At 43.5% G+C, this 23,088-nt stretch overlaps 2 protein-coding genes, 1 long non-coding RNA gene, 1 other non-coding gene and 1 pseudogene across 4 annotated transcripts; 1 reads left to right on the top strand and 4 right to left on the bottom strand.

Annotated features, from left to right (window-relative positions):
* Positions 1-6,633: 6,633 nt before the first annotated feature.
* Positions 6,634-8,145, bottom strand: LOC137312603 (histone H2A-like; annotated as a pseudogene).
* LOC137312645 (histone H2B 1/2-like) lies at positions 8,136-8,916 on the bottom strand. The gene has a single exon (XM_067979167.1). The coding sequence runs from the start codon at positions 8,904-8,906 to the stop codon at positions 8,532-8,534; it is 375 nt and encodes a 124-aa protein (XP_067835268.1). The 5' UTR covers positions 8,907-8,916; the 3' UTR covers positions 8,136-8,531.
* A 2,201-nt stretch (positions 8,917-11,117) lies between these two features.
* LOC137312646 (uncharacterized) lies at positions 11,118-18,062 on the bottom strand. The gene is made up of 3 exons (XR_010960769.1): positions 17,752-18,062; positions 17,130-17,215; positions 11,118-13,618 (listed from the first exon to the last, which is right to left on the bottom strand). It is a non-coding gene; the product is annotated as an uncharacterized lncRNA (long non-coding RNA).
* A 2,293-nt stretch (positions 18,063-20,355) lies between these two features.
* On the bottom strand, positions 20,356-20,742 carry LOC137312602 (histone H2A-like). Its single transcript, XM_067979128.1, has one exon. The coding sequence runs from the start codon at positions 20,740-20,742 to the stop codon at positions 20,356-20,358; it is 387 nt and encodes a 128-aa protein (XP_067835229.1).
* Positions 20,743-21,322: 580 nt separating this feature from the next.
* Positions 21,323-21,394, top strand: trnag-ucc (transfer RNA glycine (anticodon UCC)). Its single transcript has one exon. It is a non-coding gene; the product is annotated as a tRNA-Gly (tRNA).
* The last annotated feature ends 1,694 nt before the right edge of the window (positions 21,395-23,088 follow it).

Here is a 23,088-nt window from a genome sequence, read left to right as displayed (position 1 = left end):
CATTCTCGAGTACTGTGTGTGGGTGTTGAATTATTTCCATATATCCAGTTTCTCATAATGTATGTTGGTGTGAGATTCATACTGTATCTGTCAGTCTCTGGTACTGTGTGTGAGTGTGAGATTAATTCTGTATCTGCCAATCTCATGTACTGCGTGTGAGTGTGGCATTCATTCTGTATCTCTCAGTCTCTGGCACTGTGTGTGAGTGTGGGATTCATTCTGTATCTGTCAGTCTCTGGTGCTGTGTGTGAGATTCATTCTGCATCTGCCAATCTCAGGTACTGTGTGTGAGTGTGGGAATCATTCTGTATCTGTCAGTCTCTGGTACTGTGTATGAGTGTGAGATTCATTCTGTATCTGCCAAACTCAGGTACTGCTTGTGAGTGTGGGATTCATTCTGTATCTGTCAGTCTCTGGTACTGTGTGTGAGATTCATTCTGTATCTGCCAATCTCAGGTACTGTGTGTGAGTGTGGGATTCAGTCTGTATCTGTCAGTCTCGAGTACTGTGTGTGAGTGTGAGATTCATTCTGTACTCTGTCAGACTGTGGTACTGTACGTGAGTGTGGTCTTCATTCTGTATCTGCCAATCTCAGGTACTGTGTTTGAGTTTGGGATTTATTTTGTATCTCTCAGTCTCTAGTGCTTTATGAGAGTGTGGGATGGTTTTGCTAACTGTCAGTCCTTGGTACTGTATGTCAGTGTGTGATACATTCTGTATCTGACATCTCTAGCACCATACTTGAGTGTTGGATTCAATCTGTGTCTGGCAAACTCTAGTACTGTATGTGAGTGTGGGATTCATTCTGTGTTTGTGTGTCTCTGTACTGTATCTGAGTGTGAGATTCATTCTGTATCTGTATATAATTATTCTCTCAGATTACATTATGGTGTTCAATACTGTAGCTTTACTATCTTAATGTTTAAACAGTTTTTCCCAGTATTTAATTGGTAAACATGGATACACTTTAGGATTTGATGCTGGAGGTTTTAATCAGAAGATTTGTGTTTTTTGGACGAGTATCATATCAGTATCTCTGTGAGTACTATTGTGAATGATAATATTTTTTTTCAAACTGATATGGTGACATTTTTGAATTGGTATATAATGTGTCGATCAGCCTGCAGTAAAGGAATTGATACTGTATCTTTAAATCTCATGCTATGAGTATATTATAAACTGGTATCTAATTTGTTTCTCAGGTTACACTGTCACAGCATTTCTCAATCTGATATTGTACATGATTTTTGGACTTGCAATTTGTATTCGAATGGTACACTATTCGAATGGATACTGCATGTATTAAACTCCCGTGTGGGTGTGAGGGTTCTGGGCTAGTATTCAATTGGAATCTCGGGGTATCTGATTTTTAATTCATGGCGAATTCTGCACTTCTTGGAAATTGACAATCTGATAGTGTGACTTTGGACTGGGATTTTTGTATCTTCCTGTCAGCGGGACTGAGTTCGGGTGCAATGGAACAGCGTCTGCCTCACCTGCTCTGTTTGACTGTTGGATTGAAAATGTGTCTGTGGAACTTGGGATCAGTGTGGAACTGACTACTTCTGCTGTCTGAGACTGTGGAACTGATTACCTGTCTGTGTCTCTGTGCTCTGAGAGTGATAATATACATACTGTGTGTGAGAAGGAGCTGGCTGCACTGTTCCTTTGTCTCGGGGGGAGGAAACTTCACATTCATTCTGGATCATTCTCGGATTTGCCTGTAGAAAGAAAATTATCTCTTGTTACTCAATAACAGGTGAGGTAGAAAATACAAAAGTGATCAGTTTAATAGCTCTGTTAATAATTATTTTGTGCTTCGACAAATGAAAACCAGTGATACAGTGTCAGCGTCTGACTCGACTGCAGTACTGCAGCACTCAGCTTCAGCATACCAGGTGTGTTAGGCTGTTTTTGAACAATTTAGTGACATACAGACAAAATGCAACCCCTGCACTGATCCATGAATGGGACTACCCTATGGGGCAGGGCCCTTTGTACAGGTCGGGTTTCTAATCCCCTCTCCCATGGGACTAAACGTTCAACAGAAAGCAAAGAGCCGCTGTTTGAAATGTGCCCTTCACACTTCTCACCTGGTGCCTTCAATAGATGCTCTTTGCATAACTCCCCACATCCTTACCGTCCGGCTCTGTTTCCACTCTTCACTGTCCAATAACAATAAACAGGGTGAGATAGGAACTAAACCAGGACCATTCACTACTGGTTTGGGGAGAGAAAACAGCAATGATTTTAAATAGCACGTTCTTCCCATTCTCTCTCCCTTCCCCTGGACACACCCTGTACACACACAGCCCGAGAATGAACTCTCCCTTCCCCCGCTCACTCCATGTTCCGGGACCAGATCCTGATCCACTCCGCCTCTTACAAACAGACCCCGGACTCCCCTGCCCTGACCCTGGACTCAATGCCGATCTCTGAGCCCATCTGCGGACACGGTCCCGAAGCGATGAGCTGCTGTAACGAGGCTGCTCTTTGCTCCCTTCCCCCGGGGGCCGTGATCTCTCCATTCCCGGCTGTTTTAAACCATCTTCTTCCGCTCACTGAGGGAATGGCGGCCACAGGCCGAGCTGGGGGAGGGGAGCGCGCATGCGCTCTTCTGCTCACCAACAACCAGCGCTGGGGGCGGGGCTGGGTCACGCATGCGCAGATATCTGGTTTAATTCGCAATACAAAAATCGATGGAAACTTTCCCCAATTGGAATTTTTCAGAGTCTGAGCAAATCCGAGAAGGATCCAGAATGAATGTGAAGTTTCCTCCCCCCGAGACAAAGGAACAGTGCAGCCAACTCCTTCTCACACACAGTATGTATATTATCACTCTCAGAAAGGTCAGAGGGAATGGGGTCCACAGGCAGTGCAGGAACAGGCACCAGAATGCAAACAGATGGGATTCCACCAGTGCCTAACGCTGGAATCCAGACTGACTTTACAATCTCTCACTATTAAACTCGATGTTTCCATCCCTGCTGTTTCTCTCGGTATCTTTTGATGGTAAAAGGCCTTTCATGGATAAAATGGGCGGCTGTGAAATGAGCCAATGGGTTCTGTTCATTCTTGGCTCCCTGACTGATAAAGCAACGCGTGACTCCGAAACTGGAGGGAGGATTTCTCAAACCAATCCTGGAGAAACAGCGGAGCAAAGTGGGAGTCCGTATATTTGCTGCGACCGTGTGGGATTAACATCTGACAGCAACAGTCCCAGATTATTTCAATCGGAATGAAACTCTCGGTCACTGAGAGAAATACTGAATGGGCCTGAGCTGCAAGATTACAAAGGGTGAAACATGCAAGAGAGGGTTAAATGTGTGACACTGTCCCTGAGAATGGGATTAATAATGTGTCTGTCTCTGAAATAATTTTAGTGAGAGATGAGACTGCATCTTCTGTCACTCCACCTTGGAATAGCAATTGGAATGGAGAATTTTTCCAATTTGTTACTGGGTGAATGCTGGACATTACAGGTCAGTTTCTCTCTCTCTCTTTTGCACAGCATATGAATGTGGGATACTGTTATTGAGTGTGAAACGGACATACTGATAGGAAGTGTGAGACTGATACATTGTCTGTGTGTGTGTCTCTGTCTGTCTGTTTATCTGTCGGTCTGTCTTTCTCTCTCTCCAGCGCTGTAAATGAAAGCGAAATACTGTTACTGAGCTTAATATCGACACCCTGATGGAAGGTAAAGACTGATTCAGTGTTTGTGAACAGACCTCCGGTGCTGTTGGTGAGACGGTCACTGTCCCTTCTATTATGTATGAGCCGGATTGACTGTGCATTTATCAGTCTCCAGTCCAATAAGGAAAGGTGGGGAGAAACAGCCTGTAACGGCCTGACACTGGACTGCCTGTTAGTGTTGAATTTATTCTGTAACTAGCCGTCTCTGGGTGTTGAGAATGGGACGGATAGGACACCAGTTACTATTGTCTGTCAGTCAGTTTAGGAGGAGAGAGAAACACAGAGAGACTGGAAGAGCCCAGAGCGGATAATTTGTATTATCGTCTTAACCAAACATATTTCTGTGTACGAACAGTATAATATTTTAAAACCAGATGTGAATTATCACAACAACAGCTGTGATTGGCTCCTGCCCCTGAATCTGGGGACCAGACACTGTGAGGAGCGCCGGCCTCAGAGTGTTTAACAGTGACTGAGCTGGGAAACGACAACTAACCCCCGAGAATCTGCTGCACAGGCCGAGCGGGGAGGAAAGCCTGTCCCGGGAATTGTCAATCTGGCGACCAGTTTGTCCTGTGAATGTGAAGATGTGAACATTGTGTCAGAAAGAGTGTGTTAAAGAGGCGGGCGGGTTAGATTAATGTCACTGTGTTTGTGTGGCCGGTCACATCGCCGGATTTCCGGGTCGCTTTTCAGTAAAATTTAAAAAAATCCCTTTCAAAGGATCGCCCTCCTCCCCTGCCGAGCTCCGAAGTGAAAAATTAAGGTAAGGTTTGAGTTCAATTCAAGATTTCAGACGAAAAACGGAGATCGTGTCAGCGATCCCACCGCTGCCAGCGTGTAAAGTGCTTGCTATTCTTCTATGATTCTATTGCACTTCTATGATTCTATTGCAGGCAATTGGGACTAGCTTAGTGGTATAAACTGGGCGACATGGACATGTTGGGCCGAAGGGCCTGTTTCCATGTTGTAACTTCTATGATTCTATGATTCTTCTATGATCGGGTGAGAGAGCGCGATCAGTGCAGCAATGAAACGGGTTTAAATCGAAACTGGTGCTTTCAATTCCGGTGAAAGTTTTTCGACAGCAAACATTCCGGTGTTCGATATAGGACGGGGCTAGTCTGAATATGAAGCCCGAGTCGATAAGGGTTTGTGCGGAGCGCTGTGTTTCGGTTCAGTTATCGATAAACGGTTTGAAATTGGCGGGTGGAGAAAGCTGGAGGTGGAGCTGGAAGATCAGCGGCCGCTCTCTGCTCTCTCCGTTACTCTGACTCTCTCCTCCCCTCTCTGTTTAATATCTCACTCTGTCTCCTCCCCTCTCTGTTTAATGTCTCACTTTGTCTCCTCCCCTCCCTCTATCATCCTGTGAATGTTTCAGTCAGGTCGGGACAGGCTGCATAAAAAGGGAACCAGCATAAGTTCGCTGTTCAGTCAGCAGCGATCTGAGTGAAGAATCATCATGTCTGGCAGAGGTAAAGGAGGCAAAGGACTGGGCAAAGGCGGAGCCAAGCGGCACCGGAAAGTGCTTCGTGATAACATCCAGGGGATCACCAAACCAGCCATCCGCCGCCTGGCTCGCCGTGGCGGTGTCAAGCGGATCTCGGGTCTGATCTACGAGGAAACCCGCGGGGTGCTGAAGGTTTTCCTGGAGAATGTGATCAGGGACGCGGTCACCTACACTGAACACGCCAAGCGCAAGACGGTCACTGCCATGGATGTGGTGTACGCTCTGAAACGGCAGGGCCGCACTCTCTATGGATTCGGCGGCTGAACGAGTCGACCCTTTCTAACCGGACACAAAACAAAGGCTCTTCTAAGAGCCACCCACCGCCTCACAGAGAGAGCACTGACCTAGGAACGGGGAGAGGAAAGATTTAGGAGTGGGGAAGCAGTTTCCGATATTTAATTACGATGGGGAGATTCCCCAACATTCAGTAAAGGGAGATCAGCCATCCTGAGAGAAAGCGGAATTCCCGGTTTCACGGTATAAATGAACAGGTGGTGATACAGAGTCTTTCCGCAGACATTACATTCTCCGTTCAGAGTAAAATCCCGCCTCACAACCTCTCCCGCTGTGTCCTCTCTGCTCGGTGTTTCATTCAATTATCAGGTCGATGTGAAGTTTCTGTTTGGGGAGCGGTTCACCGGGCTGGAACTAGCGGGATTTTTGAAATTGAAGCTGGACTTTGTCCGGTTCAGGAAAACAACGACCGGGGCTTAATTCCCGCTCGTTTACAGGCAGATCAGAGAATGAACCGGAATGTGAAACAGCTTGAGATTTGAGCTGAGGAGATTATAAAGAGAGGGATTCTGAAATTGCTTGAGGGAAATGAGATTTTCTTGAAACTGTTATTTGATGACCTGAAATTGGCGGGCTTTTTGAAATTCATGTTTAATTTCAGCTCAGCCAATTGGTTCAAATCTGCCAATCACAGTCCCGGGGCGGTCCATCCCTGACAGGGTGTGGGACTTCAGCCAATCACATGCCAGGGGCGGATCAAATTAGACCCATTAATTAGACCCATGAAAAGGCGGCCCCAGAGCTTCTCCGTATTAACACTCTCTGGGTCTCAGGTTGTCTTGACATCTGTTCAGAAAATGGCCAGGACCAAGCAGACAGCGCGCAAATCGACTGGCGGGAAAGCTCCTCGCAAACAGTTGGCTACCAAAGCGGCCAGGAAGAGCGCTCCAGCCACGGGCGGAGTGAAGAAGCCTCATCGCTACAGACCCGGCACTGTGGCTCTGAGGGAGATCCGCCGCTACCAGAAATCCACCGAGCTGCTCATCCGCAAACTGCCCTTCCAGCGCCTGGTGCGAGAGATCGCTCAGGATTTCAAGACAGACCTGCGCTTCCAGAGCTCGGCCGTCATGGCCCTGCAGGAGGCCAGCGAGGCTTACCTGGTGGGGCTGTTTGAGGACACCAACCTGTGCGCCATCCACGCCAAGCGAGTCACCATCATGCCCAAAGACATCCAGCTGGCCCGCCGCATCCGCGGGGAGCGCGCCTAAACCCGACCCGGCTTCAGCACCAAGTGCAACAAAGGCTCTTTTCAGAGCCACCAAATCGGCGATGGAAAGAGCTGTGATCGCCTGGGTTGAAATCGCATGGCCGTGAGAAACTTGTTTGAATGGGAAATGCATAAAAGGGAGGGAGCAGATGTGGGACGGACAGGTACAGAATAATTCCCTCACTCACATCCAAAAAGAAATTGCACTCACATTCTCAATTCAGCAATCGCTGACACAATAATCAGCATATCAGTCAGCATCTGTTCAAATCTGGGCAAAATAACTCAGACTGAGCCAGTGTTGTCCGAGAATGAGACAGAAAATAATCATGTGCGTCCCTGGTATTTCTGTATCCCACCCGCCCAATTGACAATTCTGACGATTTTGTTATTTTTTGTCTCATTCACCATACAATCTGCAATGATCAATCTATGGGAGATTGGCGACATCTGCTGTCCGGAAGCGAGTACTGCAACAGACCGATCTGGATCATCTGGATTGAACAAATTATTGTTAGTTTCTCGGATCGGAATCAAGTCCCTATTAAATTGATTCATGACTCGCTTCGACAGTAACCAGCCCTTTCACAGATACAGTGGGTGGCTCTGAAAAGAGCTTTGGGTTTATCAGATCAAATCGTGTCCGCTTCACTTGCTCTTGGCGCTCACATTGCTGGTTTTCTTCGGCAGCAGCACGGCCTGGATATTAGGCAGCACCCCAGCTGGGCGATGGTCACCCCTCCCAGCAGCTTGTTGAGTTCCTCGTCGTTGCGGATGGCCAGCTGCAGGTGTCTGGGGATGATGCGGGTCTTCGTGTTGTCGCGGGCGGCGTTGCCGGCCAGCTAGAGGATTTCAGCCGTCAGATACTCGAGCACAGCAGCCAGATAGACCGGGGCTCCGGCACCCACACTTTCAGCATAGTTCTCTTTCCGCAGGTGCCTGTGAACACGGCCCACAGGGAACTGCAGTCCGGCCCGGGATGAGCGAGACTTGGCCTTGGCCCGAGCTTTCCATCCGGTTTTTCCTCTTCCAGATATTTCCACAATCTCACAAACACTTTCACAAAGAATGAAGAAATCCTCCCGCACTCGCCCTTCTTATACTTTCTGGAGGACTGCAGTGATTGGTCCATGTGTTCTCAACCTCATTGAGCTGTTCCTTAAACCAATCAGAGGGCTGTTTTATTCACCAATCAATAGCCGTCAATGAGAAAAGGGCGGAAAATACAGACCAGAACCGTTTTTTTGAAATGTGAAAAGCCCGCCAATATATTTGTAACACAAGAAGCGGATTTAGTAAATAATGTCGCGTAAAAACAAATATTTAAACATCTCATCTTTTACTCTGTTATTCCACATTTCTCGTCACAACTTCCAGAATCTGTTTCAACCCGCTTCATTCTCCGTTCGCTTTCAATCGGGCGGGAATAAAGCCTCATTTTGTCCCGAATAATTAACAAACAAACGTGAGAAGGAGAAAGAAATGACCGAACTCGAATCCACCGCCTTAAAACGGCTCTGAAGGGTCAGACGCGGGGGAAGGGGCGGAAAAAGAACTGAAATGAGAGGTTCAGGGACACGTTTTTGTTTATTGGCTGTAAATTGAACATCGACACACAGATTATACCCAGCAGTTATTGTGAGAATCTTCCCGATATCAAGAGAAATCACAAAAGGACAAGTTATAGAGAGACAGTTAGTGTCAAACTATCTTATCTACCGTAAAATGATTCCATCCAGAGGTATCGGTACAGCGTCTTCAGAGAGACTGTGGGTGGCTCTTAAAAGAGCCTTTGTGTTTTTTTTTTCAGTACATTGTGGAGTTTTACTTGGAGCTGGTGTATTTGGTCACCGCCTTTGTCCCTTCCGACACGGCGTGCTTGGCCAGTTCCCCGGGCAGCAGCAGGCGGACGGCGGTCTGGATCTCCCGAGAGCTGATGGTGCGGCGTTTATTATAATGGGCCAGGCGGGAAGCCTCACCCGCGATGCGCTCGAAAATATCGTTCACAAAGGAGTTCATGATGCTCATGGCCTTGGAGGAGATGCCGGTGTCGGGGTGAACCTGCTTCATCACTTTGTAGACGTAGATGGAGTAACTCTCCTTCCTCGACTTTCTCCGCTTCTTGCCGCCCTTGGCTGGTGCTTTACTCAAGGTTTTCTTGGCGCCCTTCTTGGGAGCTGCTTTCTTGTCTTCAGGCATTTTCAAAATCAATTTCCGACTCAGAAATGACCCAAATCCGCTCCGAGCTCGGATTAAATAGGCAGCCCCACCGCCCTATTCTAATGAGGGATGAGGGAAGGCAATGATTGTGATTGGGACTGATGTCACAATATTTTTCCTTTATCAATTTGATTGGACATCTGAAGAAACCAATCAGATTTAATACGTGCCACCTATCACAAACACGCTCAGACTGCACATTGTCCGGTTTCAGAAATTTGTTCCGAACTGTTGCAATTCTGCTTCCGGCCAGTAGATGTCCACAAACCCCGGGTCATTGAAGTTTGCAGATGAGAGAGGGACAGAAGATAAACTCATTCTTCACATTATATTGCACGGGTGGGATTCGGAAAAACTGTGAATGGTGAACATTTTATTGGACAAAGCATTAGTTGAAATGCTGTATTCAATGTTTGTAATTAATTTAGTGGGTATAGCTTATACTGAGGAAAAATACAACAACATAAAAAAAGAGTTTAATAAGCTTGCTGAAAGGCTTGTAAATGGGCATTGAATTTCCATATTGAAAGGTGTGAGGTGGTGCATTTCGCTCGGGGGAATAAGGAGGCCACATCCTGCTTGGAAAATAAAAGTCTAAATGGGGTGGAAGAGCAAAGGGATTTTGGAGTACAGATTGACAAATCATTAAAAGTAGCAACACAGGTTGATAAGACCATAAAAAGCAAACACAGAACATTCTAGAGGAATAGAATTGAAAAGCAGATAAGTTATGTTGAACTGAAATTTAAACTGTCAAACCTTCTGCCAAACTATTAAACCTTCCCTTTCTGAAATCCGTGCTGACTATTCTTTATTATATTTTTGGTTTCTAAATGTTTTTCTATTGCATCATGGAGTAAAAGATTCCATGATCATTCCTACCACCAACCTTTAGTTAACTGGTCTTTAGTTCCCTGGATTTGTTCTATCTCCTGTTTCAAAATATAAGAATCACATTAACTGTCATCCAGTCCTCTGGCACTATTCCTTTCGGTAATGATTTTTCCTATATATGTAACAGTGCCTCTGCTGTTCTTCCCTTGTTTCATTTAATATGTGCGGATGCAATCCATCTGGACCAGGAGTTCTACCACCCTTTCTAACTTAAATGCCTTGATATCTTTATTGACCTCTTCCTTTAATATCATGTTCACCCTGTTAATCTCCCGGGTAAATACTAAGGTAAAGTAATAATTCAATATTTGTGGCATTTCGCTGACGTTACCTGTGAGTTTATCTTGTGAATCCCTTAGTGGCTCTCAAGATATTCTGATTTTCCTTTTGTTATTTTTGTGTCTGTGGAATAATTTACTTTTACTTTTTACATTCCTTGATAATTTGATTTCGTGGTTCCTGTTTTCTTCCGTAATTGTTTTTGTGACTTCTTCCTAACCTCTTCCTATTCGCTTTTGTCGTCCTCTTATTTAATATCTATAAATGAGAAATTCCACCAGCTTGTTGTGTCTGATCAGGGGCTGATGTTTGGGAACGATTTATTGTCTGTGATTAAAGTGCCAGAAACCCAGTCCGAAATTCCACAGAAACACTCTATTTCTCTCTCCTCGTGAAATAAGGGGCTATAATGGTGAGTATAGCTGCCTTCCAAACAGTTAATTCCAACAGGTTTGAATCCCAGCACGCTGAATTCAGAAACACCAAGACTGGAACCGAATTTGATGATGTTCAGAGCGATAATGTTTCCAAACGGGTCTAATTTATATTAAAAAATACTTCTAAAATGTATTTCTTCCCTCATAACGATGAATTTAACTCTGTTCCTTTGTATTGTTATTTGCCCTGATCTGTACGGTGGACACAGGACACAATTGCCAGGATTAGTGAAATTAATTGATTTTCTGAAGTTTTTCCCTCTGCCGATTCCCGTTCCTTATTTAAATTATGTCGGATTAACCTTTCTGATCTATAGAAGGGTCATTGACCTGAACCGTTAACCCGAGCTTCCCTTCTCCACAGATGCTGCCGGACCTGCTGAGTCTTTCCAGCATTTTCGGTTTTCATTTTTTTCTATATTTTATCCCTTTCACTTTTGACGGTCGCCATTGAAACTTCCAGATTTGCGCTCGGTTTTTATTTGTGTTTCAGTTCGGTTTATTTGAATTAATATAAATCGTGTCCTGAGAAATCAGACAGAAATATTGAGCAATGTATACTGAAATATACTGGGGCAACTTTCAAACGATCAAAACAAAAACTTTATTATGAATCAATTGTCTAATTTTTCACTGACAAAATATGAAAAAATACGAGAGTAGAAGTTACAGAGAGAAACTATTTCCTCACATTGCGCATTGTCCTGAATCTGTAACAACGAAGATAATGTGAATTTGTTCCACTCTGTTACAGTTCTCACTTATGGCCAGTAGATGTCAGACTGTATGAGAGTGTGGGATTAATTCTGTCTGTCAGTCAGCATTTGAGTGTGATATTCATTCTTTATCGGTCAGTCTCCAGTACAGTCTGTGAGTGCGGGATTCATTCTGTATCTGTCAGTCTCTGGTGCTATCTGTGAGTGTGGGATTAATTCTGTATCTGTCAGACTCTGGTACTGTATGTGAGTGTGAGAATCATTCTGTATCTGTCATTCTCTGGTACTGTATGTGAGTGTGAGATTCATTCTGTATCTGTCACTCTCTGGTACTGTGTGTGAGTGTGGGATTCATTCTGTATCTGTCAGTCTCTGATACTGTCTGTGAATTTGAGATACATTCTGTATCTGTCAGTCTCTGGTACTGTGTGTGAGTGTGGGATTCAATCTGTATCTGTTAGACTCTGGTACTGTATGTGAGTGTGAGATTCATTCTGTATCTGTCAATCTCTGGTTCTATCTGTGAGTGTGGGATTCAATCTGTGACTGTCAGTCTCTGGTATTTTATCTCAGTTGGGGATTCATTCTGTAACTCAGTCTCTGGGCAAATTGCAAGTCTGGATTCGTTCTGTAGTCTTATTTCATGTTACAGTATGGTGCTTGAAACTGTTTCTTTAATTCATTAACGTAAACAAATCTTTTGTGTGGCATTAATTTGTAAATATGGATACACTTTTGGATTTTGTTTCAATCTAACAACGTGTTTGAGTTTTGTTGTAGGATTACATCTTCATCTCTGAAGATAATGTACATTTCAATCTTATACTGTGAAATTATTGGACTGCCATTTATTGTGTAGCTCAGTCTGGGCGAATGGAATTGATATTGTATCTTTCAGTCTGACACTGTATGAGATTTTTAGACTGGTATGTAATCTGTGGTTCTGTCTGTACTGATGGAATTGACTCTCTAACTTTCAGTCAGACACTTCAAGAGATTTTTGGACTGGTTTGTAATGTGTAGCTTTGTCTACACTAATAGGATTCATACTGTATGTTTTAGTATGATAATGTATGAGATTTTTGGACGGTATATAATGTGTAGTTCAGTCTGCACTAATGGAATTCATACTGTACCTTCCAGGCTGATACTGTGTAATATATTTAGGCTGGTTTGTAAGGTGTCGTTCACTCTTCAATAATGGAATTGTTACTGTATCTTTCAGTTTGACACTGAATGTGACTTTTGGACTGGTATCTAATGTGAACCTCAGTCTGCACTAATGGGATTGATACTGTATCTTGCAGTCTGATACCGTGTGAGATTTTTGTACTGGTATATTGCTTGTAGATCAGTCTGTACTAATCAAATCGATAGTTTATACCTCAGTATGATACTGTACGTGATTTTTAGACAAGTATCTAATGTAAACCTCTGTCTGCAGTAAAGGAATTGATACTGTGCCTTTCAGTTTGACACAATGAGATTTTTGGACAGGTAACTAATGTGTACCTCAGCCTGCACTAATGGGATTGATACTGTATCTTCGAGTACGAGACTCTATGTGAATTTTGGACTGGTATATAATGTATAGCTCAATCTGCACTGATGGAATTGATTCTGTATTTTTCAACCTGACACTGAGATTTTTGGACTGGTATGTGACGTGTAGCTCAGTCTGCACTAATGGGATTGATACTGTATCTTTCAGTCTCATACTGTATGAGAATTTTGGACTGGTATCTAATGTGTACCTCAGTCTGCAGTAAAGGAATTGAAATTGACATTTCATTCTGACACTATGAGGTTTTTGGACAAATATGTGAGTCAAATTTGGGTAACATCTGAACTGGTAGCTAATGTGTATCTCAGTGTACAATGTGGTCATGAATACTGCATCTTTAAACTCATAATGTGTGTGAGTTGTGGGCTGGTATTTAATTTGAATCTCGGGTACACTATTGTGATTCATTCTGTACCTATCAATCGGTCCCATGTGTCAGGTCCATCTGGGATTTAATTTGTAGCTAAGGCTGAACTAATGTGAGATTGACACAGTGCCTTTCAATCTGATAGTGGGTGTGATTTTGGACTGGGAATTATTTATCTGCCGGTCAGCGGTTCTGAGTTGTTGTGAAATGGAAATTCCGTCTGTCTCTCCTGCTCTGTTTGACTGTTGGATTGGGATCAGTGTGGGACTGACTATTTCTGCTGTCTGAGACTGTGGGACTGGTGACCTGTCTGTGTCTCTGTGCTTTGTGAGTGATAATGTACCTACTGTGTGTGAGAAGGAGCTGGCTTCACTGCTCCTTGTGCCTCGGGTGGAGTAAACATCATCCTGATTCTGGGTCCTTCAGGGATTTGCCTGTAGGAAGAAAAATATCGCTTGTAAATTAACAACAGGTGAAGTAGAAAATACAAAAGTGATCAATTGAATCTCTCTGTTAATAATCACGGTAACATCCACAAATGGAAACCAGCGATACAAACAGTGTCAGTGTCTGACGCCACGACAGTACTGCATCACTCAGCTTCTGCACACCAGGTGTGTTGGGCTGTTTTACAACAATTTAATGACATCCAGACACAACCCAACCCCTGCACTGATCCATGAATGGGACTACCCGATGGGGCGGGGACCTTTGTACAGGTCATGTTTCTAATCCCCTCTCCCATGGGACTAACCATTAAACCGAAACAACACAGCCACTATTTAAAATGTGTCCTTCAAACTTCTCACCTGATGCCTGCAATAGATGCTCTTTTTATAACTCCCCATATCCTTACTGTCTGGTTCTGTTCACTGTTCAATAACAAACACTAAAATTTAATGGGCAGGTATGAAAAATCAGATTTTATTGCTGCCACCAATTGCAAACACGCTCACACTGCACATTATCCGGTTTCAACAATTTGGACCGAAATGTTGCGGTTCTGCTTCTTTCCAGTAGATGTCCCCAAGCCCCGCGACATTGAAGTTTGCAGATGAGAGAGGGACAGAAGATAAACTCATTCTTCACATTGTATTGCACGAGTGAGATTTAGAAAAACTAGTAATTGAGACGTGCTGCAAGTACATTTTGTTAGACCAAACACTATTTGTAATGCTGTGTTAAATTCTTCTCATTAATTTAGGGGTTATTGTCGATACTGAGGAAGACTGTGACAAAATAAACTTACAGAACGGCCGTGTAAATGGCCATTGAATTTCAATATAGAAAGTTGTGAGGTGGTGCGTTTCACTTGGGGGAATAAGGACGCCATATACTGCTTGGAAAAGAAGAGTCTAAACGGGGTGGAGGAGCAATGTAAATCGTGTCCTGAGAAATCAGAGAGAAATACTGTGCAATGTACAGTGAAATATAATGGGGCAAATTCACAACTATCGAATGAGTAAAACAATACCTTATTATGAATCAATTGTCTTCATTTTTCACTGTCATAATATGCAAAAATACGAGAGTAATAGTTGCAGACGGAGACTTTCCTCACATTGCTTTGTCCTGTTTCTGTAACCATGACAAATGATGTGAATTTGTCCCCCTCTTTTACAGTTCTCGCTTACGTCCAGTAGAGGTCAGTCTCAGGTACTGTGTACGGGAGTGGGGTTTATTCTCTATCTGCCTGTCTCTGGGACTGTGCATGAGAGTGGGGTTTATTCTCTACATGTCTGACTCTGGTACTGTGCGTGAGTTTGGGATTCATTCTGTATCTATCAGTCTCCACTACTAAGTGTGAGCGTAGGGTATATTCTGCATCTGTCAGTCGAAGGTACTGTATATAAGTGATGGATTAATTCTGTGTCTGTCTTTCTCGAGCACCTGTCAGTCTCTGGTACTATCTGTGAGTGTTGGATACATTATGTATCTGCCATTTTCTGCTATTTTATCTCAGTGTGGGATTCATTCTGTAATTCGGTCTCTGAGAAAATGTGCAAGTCTGTATTCATTCTTTATTCTTATTTCAGATTACAGTATCGGAATTTGAAAATGTATTTTTAATACTTTAAAGTATATACAGTTCTTCGAGTATTTAATTTGTTAATATGGATACACTTTTCGATTTTCTTTAATCAAACAACGGGTGTGAGTTTTGGAGTTGTGTTACATCTTAATCTCTGAACTTTATTGTGAATGATAATGTACTTTTCAGTCTGTTTATGTTGAAATTAATGGACTGGTATGTAATGTGTAGATCAGTCTGCAATAATGGGATTAAGTCTGTATCTGAGTCTAACACTGTATGAGATTTTTGGACTGGTATGTAATATGTAGCTCATCCTGCACTAAAGGAATCGATACTGTATCTATCAGTCTGATATTGTATGAGATTTTTGGACTGGAATTTGATGTGCAGCTCAGTCTTCAATAATGGAAGTGATATTGAATCATTCAATCTGATACTCTATGAGATTTTTGGACTGGTGAGTAACATATAGTTCAGTCTGTGCTAATGAATTTGATGTTGTATCTTTGAGTCTGATACATTATGAGATTCTTGGACTGCTATATAATGTGTGGCTCAGTCTGCACTCACGGAATCGATAATCTCTCTTTCAGTCTAATATTTTATGGGATTTTCAGTCTGGGATGTAATCTACAGGTCAGGCAGTGCTAATAATATTGAAGCTGTATCTTCCAGTCTGATCATTTATGAGGTTTTTGGACTAGTATGTATTGTGTAGCTCAGTCTGTACCAAAGGTTTTGATAATGTTTATTTCAGTATAATACTCTATGAGTATTTACCAATATATCTAATATGTAGCTCAGTCTGCACTAATGGAATTAATACAGTATCTTTCAATCTGACACTTTGAGATCTTTGGACTGGTATGCAATGTGTAACTCAGTCTGCAGTAATGTGACTGTAACATTCATTCTGTATCTGTCAGTTTGTGGTACTGTGTGTGAGTGAGATTCATTCTGTATCTGTCATCTCTGGTACTGTGTGTGAATGTGGGATTCATTCTGTATCTGTGCGTCTCTGTACTGTATCTGAGTGTGAGATTCATTCTGTATCTGTATCTAATTATTTTCTCCGATTACATTATGGTATTCAATTCTGTACTTTAATATCATAATGTTTAAATATTTTTTCTCATTATTTAATTGGTAAATTTGGATAAACTTCAGGATTTGATGCTGGAGGTTTTAATCAGATAATTTGTGTGCTTTTGGACTACTATTAAATCTGTATCTCTGTGAGTAATATTGTGAATGATAATATATCTTTCAAACTGACATGGTGACATTTTTGAATTGCTATATAATGTGTAGATCAGTCTGCACTAAAGGAATTGATACTGCATTATTAAATTTTATTTTATAACATTTTTGGACCGGTATGTAATGTGTATCTCAGTCTGTGCTAATAGAATTGATACTGTATCTTTAAATCTCATACTATGAGTATATTATAAACTGGTATCTAATTTGTTTCTCAGGTTACACTGTCACCGCATTTCTCAATCTGATACTGTACATGAGTTTTGGACTGGCAATTTGTATTCGAATGGTACACTATTCGAATGGATGCTGCATGCATTAAACTCACGTGTGTGTGAGAGTTCTGAACCAGTATTCAATTGGAATCTCGGGGTATCTGGTATTTAATTCATGGCTAATGTTGCCCTTTTGTGAAATTGACAATCTGAAAGCGAGACTTTGGACTGGGATTTTTGTATCTACCTGTTAGCGGGACTGAGTTCGGGAGAAATGGAACAGTGTCTGCCTCACCTCCTCTGTTTGACTGTTGGATTGAAAATGTGTCTCTGGAACTTTGGGATCAGTGTGGGACTGACTACTTCTGCTGTCTGAGACTGTGGAACTGATGAGCTGTCTGTGTCTCCGTTCTCTGTGAGTGATAATATACATACTGTGTGTGATAAGGAGTTGGCAGCACTGTTCCTTTGCCTCGGGTGGACGAAATTTCACATTTGTTCTGGCTCCTTCAAGGGTTTGCCTGTAAAAAGAAACGTATCTGTTGTAACTCAAGAACAGGTGAGGTGGAAAATACAAAACTGATCAGTTTAATATCTGTTAATAATTATTTTGAATATCCAAAAATGAAAACCAGCGATACAAACAGTATCAGTATCTGACTCCACTGCAGTACTGCAGCACTCAGCTTCTGCGCACCAGGTGTGTTGGGCTGCTTTATAACAATTTAGAGGAATCCAGACACAACCCAACCCCTGCACTGATCCATGAATGGGACTACGTGATGTGCGGGTCAGGTTACCAATCTCCTCACCCAGGGGACTAACCTTTCAACTGAAACCAAACAGCCGTTGTTTAAAATGTGTCCTTCACACTTCTCAACTGAGGCCTGCAATAATATGCTCTTTGTATAACTCCCCACATCCTTACTGTCCGGCTCTGTTTCCACTCTTCACTGTCCAATAACAACAAACAGCGTGAGGCTGGAACTTAACCAGGAACATTCACTGCTGGTTTGGGGAGAGAAAGCATCAATGATTTTAAATAGTAGGTTCGTACCATTCTGTCTACCTTCCCCTGGACACACGCTGTACACACACAGCCCGAGAATGACCTCTCCCTTCCACCGCTCACTCCATGTTCCGGGACCAGTTCCTGATCCACTCCGCCTCTTACAAAACAGCCCCCGGACTCCCCCTGACTTTCCTCCGGACTCAATGCCGATCTCTGAGCCCATCTGCGGACACGGTCCCGATGCGATGAGCTGCTGTAACGAGGCTGCTCTTTGCTCCCTTCCTCCGGGGGCCGTGATCTCTCCATTCCCGCTGTTTTAAACCATCTTCTTCCGCTCACTGAGGGAATGGCCCCAATCGGCCGAGCAGGGGGAGGGGATCGCGCATGCGCTCTTCTGCTCACCAACAACCAGCGCTGGGGGCTGGGCTGAATCACGCATGCGCAGATATCTGGTATAATTCACAATACAAAAATCGATGGAAACTTTCCCCAATTGGAATTTTTCAGAGTCTGAGCAAAGGAAGTGGGGCTGGGGGAAAGGTCAGAGGGAATGGGGTCCACAGGCAGTGCAGGAACAGGCACCAGAATGGGAAACAGATGGGATTCCACCAGTGCATAACGCTGGAATCCAGACTGACTTTACAATCTCTAACTATTAAACGAGATGTTTCCATCCCTGCTGTTCCTGTCAATATATTTTGATGGTAAAGAGCCTTTCATAGATAAAGTGGGCGGCTGTGGAATGAGCCAAAGGATCCAGTTCAATTTTGGCCCCTCCACTGATAAATAAACGTGTGACTCCGAAACTGGAGGGAGGATTTCTCAAACCAATCCTGGAGAAACATGGGAGGAAAGTGGGAGTTGGTGTATTTGCTGGGACCGTGTTGGATTAATATCTGACAGCAACAATCCCAGATTAATTTAACCGGAGTGAAATTCTCGGTCACTAAGAGTAATATCGAACAGCCTTGAGCTGCAAAACTTCAGATGGTACAACAGGCAAAAGAGGGTTCAATGTGGCCCATTGTTTTTGTCACTCTGCACTGTCCCTGAGTGTGGGATTAATAGTGTGTCTGTCCCTTGTATAATATCAGTGAGAGATTAGATTGCATCTTCTGTCTCTCCAACGCGATCTTTCTGCATAAAACGGTCAGTCTGGAACTAATACTGTTTCCGTCTGTCTGTCACTGTGTCTCACCGCTCTCTGTCTCTCTCACCGTGTCTACCTCCCTCTCTCTCGCTGGTGCTGAATATGAAGGTGGTTATTGCTATTGTGCGTGATTTAGACACTGATAGGAGTCTAAGACTGATACTGTTTCTCTCTCTCCAGTGCTGGACATGAAGGTGGGATACTATCTGATATAAAACAGGGAGAAGGAGATGTCCGGGCCGGGGATGTGTTCGGCTTCAGTCCCAGTTCATGGTCATTATCTTTTCACAGATTGAGAGCGAGTGTCGTTGTCAGACGGTAACGCTGGCGAAGCTACTTTTAGTTGCCACTTTTAGTAATTTGTGTATCTGTAGCTCTCGATCCCATTGCTCCTCTATCCTGTTTAGACTTATCATCCAAACAATATGTGAGCTCCTTATTCTTCATTCTGCAAGTTTATTAATGTCCTCTTGCAATTTGACACATTCTTCCCTTGTATTAACTGTACCCCCAATTTGGTATCATCGTCAAATTTTGAAATTGTACTTCTGATTCCCGAATCCAAATCGTTAATGTTAATTGTGAACAGCAGTGGTCCCAGCACTGATCCCTGTGTTAAACCACTTCCCACTTTTTGCCACTCCAAGCAGCTAACCGTAACCCCTATTCTCTGTTTTCTGTTTTGTCGCCAGCTTGCTATCCATTCCGCTACCTGTCCCCTGACTCCACGTACACTGAACTTTGCCATGATTCTACAATGCGGTACCTTATATAAGGCTATCTGAAAATCCAAATGTATTACATCTACCAGGTTACCCTTATTTACTCTTACTGTTAATTAGTTATAGAGTTATAGAGTTATAGAGTTATACAGCACGGATAGAGGCCCTTCGGCCCATCGTTTCCGCGCCGGCCATCAGCCCTGTCTACTCTAATCCCATATTCCAGCATTTGGTCCGTAGCCTTGTATGCTATGGCATTTCAAGTGCTCATCCAAATGCTTCTTGAATGTTGTGAGGGTTCCTGCCTCCACAACCCTTTCAGGCAGTGAGTTCCAGACTCCAACCACCCTCTCGGTGAAAAAGTTCTTTCTCAAATCCCCTCCAAACCTCCCGCCTTTTACCTTGGATCTATGTCCCCTTGTTATAGAACCCTCAACGAAGGGAAAAAGCTCCTTAGTATCCATCCTATCTGTGCCCCTCATAATTTTGTACACCTCAATCATGTCCCCCCTCAGCCTCCTCTGCTCCAAGGAAAACAAACCCAATCTTCCCAGTCTCTCTTCATAGCTGAAGCGCTCCAGCCCTGGTAACATCCTGGTGAATCTCCTCTGCACCCTCTCCAAAGCGATCACATCCTTCCTGCAGTGTTGCGACCAGAACTGCACACAGTACTCCAGCTGTGGCCGAACCAGTGTTTTATACAGCTCCATCATAGTCAAAGAATTTAATAAGATTGGTCCTGATCTTGTCCTGTTATTAGATTAAATTTTGGACGCTTCACTTCTTTTTGATGCTCACAGCGCTTTTCTTCGGCAACAGCACGGCCTGGATATTAGGCAGCACCCCGCCCTGAGCGATGGTCACCAGTCCCATCAGCTTGTTGAGCTCCTCGTCGTTGCGGATGGCCATCTGCAGCTGTCTGGGGATGATGCGGGTCTTTTTGTTGTCCGGGGCCTCGTTGCCGGCCAGCTCGAGGATTTCAGCCGTCAGATGCTCGAACAAAGCAGCCAGATAGACCGGAGCTCCGGCACCCACACGTTCAGCGTCGTTCCCCTTTCGCAGGAGCCTGTGAACACGGCCCACTGGGAACCGCAGTCCGGACCGGGATGAGCGAGACTTGGCCTTGGACCGAGCTTTACCGCCGGTTTTTCCTCTTCCAGACATTTCGACAATACTTTCACAAAGATTTAAGAAATCCTCCCCCACTCGCCCTTCTTATACCTTCTGGAGGAGTACAGTGGGGCCACTTGTGATGGCTCTCTCTCAGAGTGTTTACACTGCCCGCTCACCCTCACTGATATTGTATCTTTCAACTGCTGTAATATTGTCCTTTAGTAATATTGCTACTCTGCCTTCATTCCCTATTTCCCTGTCCTTTCTGAAAGGCTTGAATATTAAGCTGCCACTCGTGCCCAGCTGGTCGTCCGGTCTCTGTCATGATTTAATGTAACTATTTAACTTTACTCAATGGCTGATGTGAGCTGCGGCAAAATGTATTTCCAACTGGTCAAGTATTGCAGGTATCGACTGTCTCTTCAGTCCGAGAAAAGGTGAATAATTACTGGCTGTTCTGTAATTTCCATTGATTGGGGGTTGGCGGCATCTACTGGGCGGAAACGGGAACTGCAACAGAGCGAGAAAGGATCCGTCAGAAACCAGTTCAAATGAAGGACAAAAGCCAAAAGCCTGCAGTGTCTGTTTAGGGTCTAATGTTTAGGAACTATTTTATGGCGGCAGATTGTCAGCGATGGTGGTATAGTGGTGAGCATAGCTGCCTTCCAAGCAGTTGACCCGGGTTCGATTCCCGGCCATCGCAATTAATTCACTTCCTTTTGAAACTAGAAGTTTGTCATCGAATTTGATGCAGTTCAGCTGGATATTGTTTCCAAAATATAAACCGCTGTAATTATATTAAAATGTTTTCAATGTTCATTTCTTTTCCCTATAGAAGGAACAGAGGAAAAACATACTGGGAATGGTGAGTTACCAAGGGTCGAATGAGAGTGAGGAAGGCAAATGATATGTCAGCCTTTATTGCAAGGGTGTTGGAATATAAGAGTAAGGAGGTCTTGCTGCAATTGTACTATGTTGAAATATTGTGTAATATTGGCTTATATTCGCTGGAGTTTAGAAGAATGGTAGGTGATCGCATTGAAACGTATAAAATTCTTAGGCGGTTTCACAGTGTAGGTGAGGAGAGGCTGATTACCCTGCTGGAGAATTAAAACTAGAGGTCATAGTCTCAAGATAAGGGGCCGGCCATTTAGGATCGAAATTAGGGAGAATTTCTTCACTGAAAGTGTTGTGAATCTTTGGAATTCTCAACCCAAGAGGGCTGTGGATGCTCAGTCGTTGAATATATTAAAAGCTGAGATCGATAGATTTTTGCACTCTAGGGGAATCGAGGCATATGGGGATCCAAGTACAGAAATCACCAACAGTGATTACTAAATCACTAAAAAGAACTTAAAATGGAGATTAAATTTTGATCTTTATCTCAAGGGAACGGAAATAAAAATGAGTGGAAGTTATATCACAGTTATACAGAGCTCTGTTTAGTCCTCATTTAGAGTATTGTGTTCAGTTCTGGGCACCGCACTCTCTATAATGGTTTGGAATGAGAAGGAGTTTTTTCTCTTTGGGATTCTATGCAATGGGAGGGAATAGGAAAGGGTTTGGTCTTTTCGGATTTTTTCCAGTGGGAGTGAAAGAGAAGAGGTTTGTTCCATTGAGATTCATTCTGCGTGCTCTTGCGCTTACTGGGGAGACCTGTATGTTGCCAAATTGCTTTGTTTTTAACATTGTGCCCCCTCGTTTTAACCTAAATAGAAAAGTATAAATATAATGAAATATGGAAAGGAAATTCTTCAGATATCAGGTTATCAGCGGAGCTTATAAGGCCGGTAGCTGCTCGCCAGAGAATGCTGAGCCCGATTGACAATATCAGCTCACTGCCATTAAATGGGTACGGTCACAATACAAACCCAGGAAAATAAAATCAATCAAAACTGGACATCAAATAAGAAAAGGGCAAACATTTATTTCATAAGTAGATGATATGTCACATGCAGTCTTGTCGTCAAAACTTGTGATTGCGTGAAATTGATTGGTTGAATGTTGGACTGAAATTTACTTTCACCTCTGTATTCGGTAGTTTCCGTTGGGCAAATAGCAGGCAATCATTTCACAGGTAATATCCGGTTAGGCAGATGGCAGGCTGTCATTTCACAGGTAATTTTCGTTGGGCAAATAGCAGGCAATCATTTCACAGGTAATTTCCAGTTAGGCAGATGGCTGGCAATCATTTCACAGGTAATATCCGGTTAGGCAGATGGCTGGCAGTCATTTCACAGGTAATTTTCGTTGGGCAGATGGCAGGCAATCATTTCACAGGTAATTTCCGTTAGGAAGATGGCAGGCAGTCATTTCATTCTGTGGAGCGATGGCCTTTTTCTAGTGGAATACACTTTCAGTTATGTTTACTTTTTCCGAGCAACTGCAAGGACACGC

Source organism: Heptranchias perlo, unplaced genomic scaffold (assembly GCF_035084215.1).
Source record: "Heptranchias perlo isolate sHepPer1 unplaced genomic scaffold, sHepPer1.hap1 HAP1_SCAFFOLD_43, whole genome shotgun sequence".
NCBI classification, from domain to species: Eukaryota; Metazoa; Chordata; class Chondrichthyes; order Hexanchiformes; family Hexanchidae; genus Heptranchias; species Heptranchias perlo.
This window is presented reverse-complemented; position numbering and strand designations above follow the sequence as displayed.

What these genes read in the sequence shown, in the direction of transcription:
- LOC137312645 (XM_067979167.1), bottom strand. Translation starts at nt 8,906, where the DNA reads ATGCCTGAAGACAAGAAAGCAGCTCCCAAGAAGGGCGCCAAGAAAACC.
- LOC137312602 (XM_067979128.1), bottom strand. Translation starts at nt 20,742, where the DNA reads ATGTCTGGAAGAGGAAAAACCGGCGGTAAAGCTCGGTCCAAGGCCAAG.